The sequence below is a fragment of the Carcharodon carcharias genome, chromosome 10 (assembly GCF_017639515.1).
Source record: "Carcharodon carcharias isolate sCarCar2 chromosome 10, sCarCar2.pri, whole genome shotgun sequence".
Lineage (NCBI taxonomy): Eukaryota > Metazoa > Chordata > Chondrichthyes > Lamniformes > Lamnidae > Carcharodon > Carcharodon carcharias.
In genome coordinates, this window is record NC_054476.1 from 150650753 (window position 1) to 150663871 (window position 13119).

Here is a 13119-nt window from a genome sequence, read left to right on the forward strand (position 1 = left end):
GCTTCCTATGCAGTCTCCTCTACATTGGAGAGACCAAACATAAACTGGGCGACCGCTTTGCAGAACACCTGCGGTCTGTCAGCAAGAATGACCCAAACCTCCCTGTCGCTTGCCATTTTAACACTCCACCCTGCTCTCTTGCCCACATGTCTGTCCTTGGCTTGCTGCATTGTTCCAGTGAAGCCCAACGCAAACTGGTGGACCAGCACCTCATCTTCCGATTAGGTACTTTACAGCCTTCCGGACTGAATATTGATTTCAACAACTTTAGGTCTTGAACTCCCTCCTCCATCCCCACCCCCTTTCTGCTTCTTCCCCCTTCCTTTTGTTTTTTCCAATAATTTATATAGATTTTTCTTTTCCCACCTATTTCCATTATTTTTAAATATTTTTAAATCTTTTATGCTCCCCCCCACCCCCACTAGAGCTATACCTTGAGTGCCCTACCATCCATTCTTAAATGGCACATTCGTTTAGATAATATCACCAACTTCAACACCTCTGTGTTCTTTTGTCTGTGACATCTTTTGCTGATCTGCTCCTATCACTGCTTGCTTGTCCCTACAACCACACCACCCCCCTCCACTTCTCTCCCCCTACCCAAACCCCCCCCATACACACACACACACACACACACACACACACACACACACACACACACACACACACACACACACACACACACACACACACACACACACACACACCTGAAACCAGCTTATATTTCACCCCTCTCCTTGGATTCATCTAGTTCTGTTGAAGGGTCATGAGGACTCGAAACGTCAACTCTTTTCTTCTCCGCCGATGCAGCCAGACCTGCTGAGTTTTTCCAGGTAATTCTGTTTTTGTTTTGATACACCAGAGGTTCACTTGTTGGCTATCATTGTTTGTATGTTTATAATGAAATCGTTGAGTGGTGGTGGGCGGGGAATAAAAAGAGCCTCATAAATGGGACAATTTTTTTTTGGTCTAACATTTGCAGGATGATCCCTTGCCTTTGGCCTTCTATGTGAATGAGACGGAAATTGTCACCTCACTGGAGAAGACACTGCAAGAACAAAAGGTGGAAACGGAAAATGTTATCGACATTATTTACCAACCACAGGCAGTGTTTCGGGTTCGGGCTGTCACGCGTTGTACCAGCTCACTGGAAGGACACACTGAGGCTGTCATTTCTGTGGCCTTCAGTCCCACTGGAAGGCAAGTGTGTCAAAGAGAATATTCCTAAAAAAAAAAATTATTCTGATCTGTTCCTTTCAGCTTAGGCTCAGTTGGGAGTCACGAGGTTCCTGGTTCAAGTCCCGCTCTCAGACTTGAGCACTAACTTCAAGCTTGACACTCTAGTGCAATACATAGGGAGTGCTGCACTGTTGGAGATGCTGTCTTTTGAATGGAATGATAAACCAGGGCACTATGTGCCTGGTCAGTTGGAAACAAAAGATCCCCTGGGACTATTTCAAAGAAGATCAGGGCACTTATCCTCAGCCAAAACCTATCCCACAACCAACGTCACAAGAACTGATTATTGCATAGCTGTTTATGGGAGCTTGCTGTGCGCAGATTGGCTGCTGCATTTCCTACGTTACAACTGTGACTACACTTCAAAGATACTTTGTTGGCTGTAAAGCATTTTGAGACATCCAGTGGTCGTGAAAAGCATTATCGAAATGCAAGTCTTTCCTTTTTTTTTAAAGACACTTCCCCCTTGTTTAAAGGGAAAAAAGAATGATTTTGTAGTGATACGTAATGCTTTATGTTATCAAAATGTCTGTGTTTCATATAAGAATTTTTTTTGTGTGTGTGGTGAGACACCTGGGTGGTCATACAAACCTAATGTCAGCTCTGTGTATAAACTCAGAAAATAATTTTTTTATGTCACACCTCTTGTAAAGCAGACCAACTATGTAGCACTGCAAATGGTTGGTATACTTCGTTGTACACGGTGCTAATGGTACATTGTATGCAGTGTTGACCCAATATCTCTGATGTTAAAGGTACCTAGCAAGTGGATCAGGGGACACCACAGTGCGGTTCTGGGATCTGTCGACAGAAACCCCTCACTTTACAGCTAAAGGCAAGTTCACTTTGAACGTTTCAATATTATCTTTCCTGCACAAAATGCAATGAATGCCTCCAACCTTTTTGCTTTTGGGATCCTGATGCAGACAGTGTTTCCCGGGAAGGTGACTGGTCTCCTCTCCAGCCTTTTCTTTACAAACGTATTACTTTTAAATAAAACTGGGAGGTGAGACCAGAGGAGATTGATTTAGTTTGTTGGTTTAGTCCTGCCAGCTTGGCTCAGTTTGTAGCACTCCTGAATCACAAGATTATGGATTCAAGTCTCAACCTCTTTTTTTTTTCAGTAACCCAACTAATGGACCCTGATCCCTTTTTATTCAGTTAGTTTTCAGGGCCTTCCTTCATACACTAGTCCATGGCAGTATTTACTGTCTTGCCGCTAACTTCATATTTTGACCTGTCTTTTTGAACTTTCCAAACACGCACACGCCCGACAATCTTAATCATTCCTCAAATATAGTGTGAGCCGGGGCTCAGTGAGTAGCACTCACGCCTTCGAGTCAGAAGGTTGCAGGTTTATAGCCCTGAAGTTATGAATGTTGCTATATAAATGCTATTTTTTAAAAAAATGATTAAAATCCTTCATACCTTGCCTCCAGCTGGTGAGATAAGATAAAAAAAATATCATGCCAAGTGCAGCAGGTGGCGCTGTTTCTCCAGTTGGGACTGTACATTTTTGTGTCCTGAGTAGAGGGAAGCTCTATACACTGCAGCATCCTGTGCCCAGCCTGGGAGTGCATGATGCAGAGAAAACAAAGAGAGCTCCATCTCCCAGCGCAGAGAAGAGTCACGATCTTCACCAAAAAAAGGAGAAAAAGTAGAGTTATTTTGATGAAGTTGGCCTTTTCAGGATTTTTGTTGGTATTTAGTCTGTGCTGTGTCAAGAATGGCTCAGTGGGTCAGTCAGAAGGCCGTGGGTTTAAGACCCACTCTGGAGACCTGAGCATTTAATGCAGGCAGTACTGTGGGGGTGCTGCATTGTCAGTGCTGTTTCAGATGAGACACTAAGCCAAGGCCCTGTCTCCCCTCTCTGGTGGATCCCACGGCATTATTTTGAAGAAGAACATCCCTTTTCTGACCAATGTTTATCACTCAGTAAAAAAAAAACAGATGATCTGGTCATTATCACATTTCTGTTTGTAGAAGCTTGCTGTGCGCAAAATGGCTGTTGTGTTTCCTACATTGCGACTTCAACAACACTTCAAAAAATATGTACCTTGTGGCTCCTAAAGCGCTTTGAGACATTCTGAGGTCATGGAAGTTGCCTTATGAATGCAAGTTCCTCTTTATGTTCAGCATTGGATCTCTTAATAAACATGAAAAGACATAATAACATTGGACTTAGCCCCTTTGAACATTGAAGACACAAGTTACATGTATCTAATTCCGCTGCTTTACAATAAGCATCAACCTATTTAAAATGGTGGACAGAGTTAATCTTGTCCATGCTACTCTTTGAAAAGCCTAATTTCAAGGCTTTAATGGTCCTCCTCTGAGCAATTACAAATTAAGCATTCACTTAACTCACTCCATTTCTGTGTCTTCTCTTTGATTATCTGTCTCACTTTAATTTAGCAGAATGTTTATAGCAGCAAGTGAAATGAGATTGAGTCCTTGCAACCAATGACTAACCCAAAAGAAAACTAACAAGTTACTGTGAATGAGATATTCCATTTGAACAAGGTGTGTTTCGTTAATAATTCAAAGTCTGCAGAATAGCCGGGAGTTAACGTGTCTGAAAAGAGTTTAATTTCTTTTCCTCAGGTCACAGGCACTGGGTGCTAAGCATAGCCTGGTCTCCGGATGGGAAAAAGCTGGCTTCGGGGTGCAAAAATAGTCAGGTATTTAATTTTGGTGGGGGGAAACCCTCTTCAAGGTTTGTCTATATTTATCAAGCTGTCACCACGTGTCAATATTTTTTCTGGTCACTAATTATCTTTTTACGCTCAAATTGCCCCTTGCCACTCCTAGTAGCGGAAGAGGGAGAAAATGCTGTTATAATAAGAGAGGGAGAAGTCTTCAAAAGCGTTGGGCGTTTTAACATATTGCCATTGCCTTTTTACATTTCTCTTGAACACCCTGCTTGTCTCAGTAAAAACATCAACATGTTGACCTGTCAGATGTGGCCTGAATGCACAAACTGGAGTCTGGGCAGAGATTTATGGCAGGTCATTTTGGAAGCGTTGCCAAGTGCTTGCACTTTGTTTTGGTCTCTGGGTAAAGTTGTATGTTGCCTGTTTAATTTCAGATATTCCTGTGGGACCCCAGCACAGGCAAGCAAATCGGAAAGGTTCTGACAGGGCACTCTAAGTGGATTACGTATCTCTGCTGGGAACCGCTACATATGTGAGTGAATAATTCATAAAAATCTAAGGCCAGCGTCCAAATATAGTTGTCCTGTTGACGATGGTTTTGATTTTAGTAGCTGGCAGGACTTGTATATTTTCTCTAGAGAGTGGTCAGCACCAAGGCTCAATGGCTCGAAGGACAGCTCCTCCAACAGTGTAGCACTCCTTTAGTACTGCACTGGAGTGTCAGCATAGACTATTGTGCTTGGAACCCTTGAGCCCGTAATTTTTTGACTCGGAGATGAGTGTGCTATTAACTGAAACTTAAGAGTGGATGACTGCTGCTGGTTGGTGAAGCTGAAACCAAGACATACAGCTTTTCTTTATTGAGTGTGTTTATTGACATGTTCAGTTTCACAGCTCTCCTTCCACTCAACCCAGTGTCCCAGCTATCCCCAATTTATATGTGCTCAAAGACAGTTGATAACCCATCACCTGATTCTTTTAACCGTAACAATGTAATTAACATGACGTTAACAATTGCTTCCTAGAAGCAGAGATTTTGGAAGAGACTCTTGTCTGCTTTTATGGGTGAGAGAATGCATTTAACAGTGGGAGTGGAAAATGGGTGGGAACTAATGGAGGATGCATGAGGAGAGTTGTTTATGGTTTATGTATCAGTAGTTCACTGACCTATGTTTAAGGTCCTTTTTTTTTTTAGCATTCGATGCAAGATACAATCCAATCCCACACCTTTTATTCTATTCTCACCGTGCATTGGCTAAAATGTTTTATTTATATACGAAGGACAGACTGGATTTGTCTTGAGAATGGGGAGTGGGTCTGATAAAAGTCGCAGCGAGCAATGCATAGAGCCCTTAACTTTCTCATCACCACAACGAGCATTTGTTTTTCTCAATTAATGCAAATTAAGGCTAGAATTTGGCTCTTTAATGGAGTGTTCTCTTTTTTTTTCTCCTGCATGGCCAGAAATCCACAGTGTCGTTACCTGACCAGCGCATCCAAGGATGGCAGTATCCGGATATGGGACACGGTGCTGGGCCGTTGCGATAAAATCCTGACAGGGCACACACAGTCAGTAACCTGTGTGAAATGGGGTGGTGACGGCCTCATCTTTTCCTCGTCGCAGGACAGGACTATAAAAGTCTGGAGGGCCCAAGACGTAAGTTCGGTTCACTATTTTTTTTAAAAAGCGGAAAGTCTGAATGGTTTGAGACCCAGGCTGAAAAGAGTAGTGTCCGTGTTGGTGTTTGGGAGGGCGGGGGTGAGTGGAGATGAGTTAGCAGGTTGGAAGTGTGATGTGTATTCGAGTGCAGTGGTTCACGCTGCCAGGGCTCTGTTGGCTGCTGCTGCACTGTACGCTTTCCAGAGTTCAATATGAGAACAAGTTATCGACTGGAAGGATTTGGGATCCCAAGGCATAACCTGTGCAGGAATTAGGTGTAGTAACGGTAAATTGCTGGAAGGGGCAATGTCCTTTGCTACTAAAATCAGACTTTCAAAGGGGTGATCGTTTTAATGTGTAAATTTCAACATTTTAAAGAAAATGAGAGGGGATACGGAAATACTTGGACCTTATTGTGTAGCAGCCAGTGTTTACATACCATTAGATAGAAGTTACAGCACACAAACTGGCCGTTCAGCGCAACTGGTCCAGACTAGTGTCTATGCACCACACAAACATCCTCCCATCCCTATTTCATCTCACCCTATCAGCATATCCTTCCATTCCTTTCCCCTTCATGTATTTCTCTAGTTTCTTCTTAAATGCATTTATGATTGGGGGAGATGGTGGCCCAGGTTTTCCAGATTCCTGATTTGAATTTAAATTCCACCATGGCAGCTGGTGGAATTTAAATGCAATAAATAAATCTGGAATATAAAACTTGTCCCAGTAATGTTGACCATGACAACCATCATCAACTGTTGTAAAAACTCCTCTGGTTCACTAATGTCCTTCAGGGAAGGAAATCTGCCGTCCTTACCTGGCCTGGTTTACATGTGACTCCAGACCCACAGCAATGTGGTTGGCTCTTAACTGCCCTCTGAAATGACCTAGAAAGCCACTCTATTCAAGAATAGTTAACGATGGGCAACTAACGTTGGTCTAGCCAGCGACACCCACATCCCATAAGAGAATTTTTAAAAAAAAGATATTTGCCTCAAATACTTCCTGTGGCAGCAAGTTCCACATTCTCACTGCTCTCTGAGGAAGCATTTTGAGTTCGTTTTTGGATTTATTGGTTACCACCTCATATTTTTGTTCTCTAGTTTAGGACTCCCTGTAAGTGGAAATATTTTCCATATGTCTACCCTATCAAACCCCTGAGTTACACTAAAGGTGTTTATTAGGTCAGTTTGATCAGTGCATTCACTGAGGGTGAATTTCCACAGATACATTGTCATGGACACAGACTGGGTTCTTTAATGTCATTCAAGACCATTCTCAAAATGCTCCATCTGTTTGCAGGTCAACAGTTTTGGAGTTGGGGATCAGAGTGTTGTGTGTTGAAATGGTATAAGGAGAAAGGTTTGTGTACAGAGTGTTTATGTACATAATGTATTATAGATTGCACACATGACCTTGTGAATGTGTTGCATTGTATATTAAGGTCTTGGTAATTATTCTTTTTTTTGTTTCTGTGAGAAATATACTGAGGCCGGTTTGGTAACTGTTTGCGTGGTCTATTTTCAGGGGGTCATGTGTCGAACTCTCCAGGGTCATGCACACTGGGTAAATACAATGGCACTCAGCACAGACTACGTACTGCGAACTGGAGCTTTCGAACCAGCTGAAGCCACGATTGTTCCCCAGGACAGGAATGATTCTTGTGGGTAATCGCGCTGCCTTTCCTTCACATGTTTCCTTTGCCGACACTTGTCTTCGAATTTAGGCTGGAAGACAAACTCCTACTATTTACCGCAATGGAGGGATTTCGCTGTAAGCCTACATGTCCTTCGCTCTCCAAAATATCAAAGGACAGGCGGGTCAGTCAAGGACCTGGAGCCTGAAGTTTACAGTCTTGCAGCTGCCTTCAAAATGTGCTCGGCGATTTACAACTGCACTGATTTCTCAACCTAGATTATGTGCTCGATACTGGGTAGTGGGGCTTGAACCTACAACCTTCTGAGTCTGTTGGATTTATTGTTGACTATTTAATGTTTATGCCTTTAGTTCTGGTCTCTCTCAAAATGGAAACATCATCTCTACATCTACCCCACAAAATCTTTTCATGTTTTTAAAGACCTTTAGGAGGTCACTGTTCAACCTTCACTTTTCTAGAGAAACGAGCCCCAGCCTGCTCAGCCCTACCTGGTAGTTATATGGTCCCAGTCCCGGTTTTGTCCACGTAAATCATTTCTCCACCATCTCCAGAGCCTCTATATTCGTGTTGATTTGAAGGGGAATATGGGTGAGCTCGCTGCTAAGTTTGACTCCCTTGACCCTGGTAGCAGACCTATGGATAAGCTTGAGCTGCTGGTGTGCCACCTGATTAAATAGTTTTGACTTAGGATGAATGCTCTCCTGGCTGGGCCTCCCACCTTGCTGCCTCCGTAAACTTGAGCTCATCCAAAACTCATCCATCAGCTGGTGCGTTCTCCATGGCAACGCCTCTACCAATCAGAGTCCACTTGCCAACCAATCAGCACTCTCTTCTCACAATATAAATTGTTGTTCCCTTTACATTTGGTATTCTTGCAAATTGTCCTGATGAGTACAAGACGAAAAGCTTCAACAAAAAAAATATTTTTTTTTCTGCAGTGCCCATTCATAACTCTTAGTTTGGACTTAAATTCTGTTCACCCATCACCCCTGTGCTTGCTGGTCTTCATTGGCTGCTGGTCTGGCAACACCTTGATTTTAAAATTTTCACCCTTGTGTTCAAATCCTGCCATGGCTCTTGCCTGTTCCTACCTCTGCAACCTTCTGTAGCTGTGCAACTGTCTGAGATCTCTTGTGCTCCTCCAATTTTCATTGCTTCACCATTGGTGTCCATGTCTTTAGCTACCCAAGCTCTGAACTCTGGAATTCTCTCCACCTTGCTCTCCTCCTCTTAAAAACTTACGCGCTTTTGATCAGCGGTCCTTATGAGAAACATGTCAAATTCTGTTTGATAAAACTCCCGTGAAGTTCCTTGGGACATTAAAGGAGTCAAATAAATGCAAGTTGTTGTTTTTGAATCGGCTTTGACTAGTATAAGAAGCCGGCATCTCTTTCCGCTCCTCCCTTCCTCCCTCCCCCGCTTCACATAATGTTCTAAATATAGCCCAGCTTAGTCAAGTCATGTAGGGAACTAAGAAAAATGCAAATAGAGGTTTGTTTCCTGCATGTTAGCACAGTTAGAATGTATTTAAATTAATTTGAGGAGCCGCTTGCTGCTCAGTGTGTGGCTGACAATTGGGTAAAAGTCTATTGGTGAAACTACCTTCTCATTCTCTTCTAATGGTTTATTTTGCAGTGGAGGAATTGAAGCAAAAAGCTTTGCAGAGATATGAGCAAACCAGGGTAAGGGAGCCGAATAAAAGTTCAAAGCTATTGATTTCTAAGACCTGCTGTTGGTGGCCTGACGTTTAATTTACATTTGATAAGGTTAAGCACAAGAAGTTCTTCGCAAAAATGAAAAATGGAAGAAGCTTGTGCGGTGGGTTGGCAATTGGCTGGGAGGTAGGAAACAGGGTGTGGCTTAAAGGGAATGTACCCTGATTTAGTGGGATGTGAATCCTGATGTTTTCCAGCGATCTGTAGTAGGGCCTCAGCTCTTCACCATATTCATCAATGTGCATCTTTTACATAGCGGTGGTAATGACCTGGAACACTCTGCATAAGAGGGTGGTGGAAGCGGAAGCGATTAATGATTTCAAAAGGAGATTCATTGGGAACCTGAGGGAATGGTCTTGCACAGGTACAGTGTTAAAATGGGGAAATATGACTGACTGGAATGCTCTACAGAGAGCTGGCATGGACTCACGGCCAAATGGCTGTCTTCTTCTGTGCCGTAATGACTCTTATGACATCAATAACTTGGATGAAGGAATCGAGAGTTGTATGTCCAAGATGGTCGAAGACACAAAGTGCCGAGGTACAGTAAGCTGTGTTGATGGGATCAGAATGTTACAAAGGGACGTGGACAGATTAACTAAGTGGGCAACTCTGCGGCAGATGGTGTTCAAGGGAGATAAGTGTGGGGTCATCCAAGGAAAAGAAACATCAGGACATTTTTGTCATGGTGAGAGGTGAAGAACTGTGGACAAGCAAAGAATTTTGGATGTCAGGATGCATAAAACGCTAAAGGCTAGTGTAGTTGTATAAAACTCTGGTTAGACAACATTTGGAGTGCTGTGTTCACACCTTAGGCAGGATATATTGGCTTTGAGTCACCAGAAAGACACTTAAAGTGCTGAAATTATGAGGAAAGATTGCATATACTTGTATTCTGATATGGAATTAAGATTAAAATTTGAGCCCAACCATTCAGGATCAGAAATCACTTGTTCACACTAAGGGTCATGGAAATGTGGAATTCTTTCCCCGTGTAGACACTGGGTCAATCAAAATTTTTAATTCCTGAATTTTATTAAGTAAGGGTATCAAAACTTACAGCTAAAAGGTGGGATTAGAGTTGAGATACAGATCAACTATGATTTGATTGAGTGATGGAACAGGTTCGAGAGGCTGAATGGCCTAATCCTGTTCCTGTGTTCCTACGTTTTACAACAGTGAATACACTTCCTTGACCACAAAGCTCTTTGGAATCTCCTGGGGTGTAATGTATATATGCAATTTCTTTTATCCCACATGAGTGAGTTTAACTGTCACAGTGTTGGGCTTTGAGATACCACCTCTGCTGCCCTTTAAAGTGATGAGAAGGGGCTGGTTTTCTACAGCTCCTTCTGCTTTGCCTCTAGAACAGTGCGATTCCAGCCATTGCTTGGCTCATGAGAGCAGCAGGGTAAGTAACGGTTGGGTGTCTCGTCATGGAGAAGCTTGTAAAGTCAATGATCGTAGATCAGGCGTGTGTGTTTTATGGCAGAGACATAGGAACAGCTGTACACTTTTATACCCTCTAGTGAGGGAAATCATGTGGGATCAAATGAGGATGAGAAGGCTATAGCCAGGGTGGGGTTGTTAAGAGTCCATGTCATAACTGACTTAATGTTATTGATGTCCCAATTGACAAAGTAATCCTAATGCCCTCCCATTCTTTTCTTCAGGGTCAGGGGCAGGAGAGGCTGGTTTCGGGGTCAGACGACTTCACACTTTTCCTCTGGACACCCGCGGAGGATAAGAAGCCCCTGGCGCGACTGACGGGCCACCAAGCTCTGATAAATGAAGTCTGCTTCTCTCCCGACACTCGGCTCATCGCCAGCGCCTCGTTCGACAAATCAGTGAAACTGTGGGACGGCAGGACTGGCAAGTAAGGTTCCCGACTTGCTGTCCTTAAAAGAAAGGGTTTGCATTTATAATAGCGCCTTTCACAGCAAGATTCCACAAACGAAGAAGCAATGGATAAGGGTTGAATTGGATGGGTTGGGTTAGCACAGGATCACTTCAGCTCTCAGATGTTGACTCAACTCCAGATCAATGCTTTACTGTTTGTAGGCCCAGAGTTCAAAACTGCTCTTCCCTCAACACAGGCTTACTCAGAGAGGTCATGGTGAGAGTGACTTGTAAGGGAAAAGTTCACTCCGGGGCTGTAGTGCAGGTCAACTGAGGTTGAGGGGCAGAACTGAGAGAGCTTACTCTGTAATTAGTTCAACAACTCTATGGTATCTTTGTGCTCCTCCAATTCTGGACTCTTGTGCATCCCTGATTGTGCATAATTTCACCATTATCAGTCTTGCCTTCAGCTGCTGGGGCTTTTAAGCTCTAGAATTCCTTCCCTGAACCTCTCCTCCTTTTAAGACACTCCTTAAAACCCATCTCTTTGACCAAGCTTGTGGTTGCTTGTTCTAGTATTTCCTTCTGTGGCTCGATGTTGAATTTTGTTTGATAATCGGTCTTGTGGAGTGCCTTTTGGAAGAGGTGTTATGTCAAAGAGGCAGTATAAATGCAATTTTTTGTTGTTGATCCAGGAAACAGTTGCTTGAAAAGGTTAGTTTCTCAATTATAAAGACTAGCACTTTTCCATTTGAATTAAATAAAACCGAGTGATTCAAGTCTTCGTTTTGTTTCCAGATATTTGGCTTCTCTCCGAGGTCACGTGTCAGCGGTGTACCAGATTGCATGGTCAGCGGACAGTCGACTGCTGGTGAGTGGCAGCAGTGACAGCACGTTGAAGGTGTGGGATGTGAAGACACGGAAGTTGTCTGTTGACCTTCCTGGTCATGCTGATGAGGTAAGATGTCTTCCCTGAGCAGGAAACGTGTTCCCCATTAAACTGAAAGGATACGTGGACAGGAGTTGAAAAAAAAGTCTTCTAAATCTTTTCAGTGGGTGAAAGGACTTCAGAAGAATTTTATAGGTTTACAAATTGGAATGGACATAGACTGTTGGGTCTATTTGAGCCTGATCTTCCATCATGTTAACCATGGCAGCTCCATATTACATAGAATTTTACAGCACAGGAACGAGCTATTTGGTTTGCCTGGTTGACGCCTTTCTTTATGTGCCATACGAGCATCCACCCACCTTACTTCATCTCATCCTAGCAACATATCCTATTCCTTTCTCAGTCTTGTACTTATCCAGCTTCCTCTTAATGCATCTATGCAATTTGCTTCAACCACTCCTCCTGGTAGTGAGTTACACATTCTAACCACTTTCTGAATAATAAAGCATTTCTCCTGAATTCCCTATTGGACTTAATAGCTAGTCCTGGCCTTCCTAAGGTGCAGGAGCCATTGTCAAGCAAAATCTGATTCCGAGTCACCTTTGGGGCCATCAGGACAGATGGCCCAAAACTTGGCCAAAGAACAGGTTTTAAGGAGCACCTTAAAGGAAGCAAGAGTGGTCAGGGTAAGAATGCCTTACCCATTCCCATTTAGAAAGATCGTAACCTGGCCAATCAGAAGCTGTTCAGTCTTTGTACTCATGATTGTCCAAGGACTCCTTCAGTCCATTCTGTGCCGGTTTGATGCATGCTGGGGCCATTTGTATTTAATTGCAGCCATTTGGCTGATGGGTTAACTGCTGTGGGTCTGTACGATAAAGACCTGTTTCCGAAAATAAAAATGTTTCTGTTCCATATTTTTAGGTTTACGCTGTTGATTGGAGTCCTGACGGACAAAGAGTCGCAAGTGGTGGAAAAGACAAAGTTTTGAGAATGTAAGTAGGGAAAGGAATTTCAACTAAGTTTTTTCTCCAAACTTTTCAAAAACTACTTTCTTTAAATTTGTAAATGCATTGATACCACTCTCTTAACTTTTTCAAAGTCTCCTTTACCTCAGCAATGACATAAGGAGCTGAACGTTATTTCTAAATTGTTATTTAAGTAAAAAGCAGAAAATACTGGAAAAACTCAGCTAGTCAGGCAGCATCAAATTATGTTCTCATGGCCTGAAAGGTTAACATTTTTGTGTATGTCCAGCTTTCGCTCTTCTCCCCCCCCCCCCCCCAACCTTCTCACTCTTACCCCCACTTCTCACTCTTACCCCCCCTTCTCACTCTTACCCCCCCACTTCTCACTCTTCCCCCCCACTTCTCACTCTTCCCCCCCACTTCTCACTCTTCCCCCCCACTTCTCACACTTCCCCCCCACTTCTCACTCTTCCCCCCCACTTCTCACTCTTC

The 13119-nt window shown here is 43.2% G+C and overlaps 1 protein-coding gene across 5 annotated transcripts in view; it reads left to right on the top strand.

Annotated features, from left to right (window-relative positions):
- Positions 1-13119, top strand: part of nle1 (notchless homolog 1 (Drosophila)) — a 71918-nt gene that overhangs the window by 19428 nt on the left and 39371 nt on the right. For 3 of the 5 annotated variants that reach the window (XR_005944274.1, XR_005944275.1, XM_041198093.1), the window contains exons 3-12: positions 983-1200; positions 1995-2074; positions 3844-3920; positions 4328-4425; positions 5358-5550; positions 7084-7219; positions 8849-8895; positions 10602-10804; positions 11566-11725; positions 12584-12654. Coding sequence is in view for 3 of the 5 variants with exons in the window: in XM_041198093.1 (XP_041054027.1) it covers positions 983-1200; positions 1995-2074; positions 3844-3920; positions 4328-4425; positions 5358-5550; positions 7084-7219; positions 8849-8895; positions 10602-10804; positions 11566-11725; positions 12584-12654 (1283 nt within the window). In the remaining 2 variants the exon portion in view is untranslated. The remainder of the gene's footprint in view (positions 1-982; positions 1201-1994; positions 2075-3843; positions 3921-4327; positions 4426-5357; positions 5551-7083; positions 7220-8848; positions 8896-10601; positions 10805-11565; positions 11726-12583; positions 12655-13119) is intronic. The other 2 variants (XM_041198094.1, XM_041198095.1) reach the window with 2 other exon arrangements.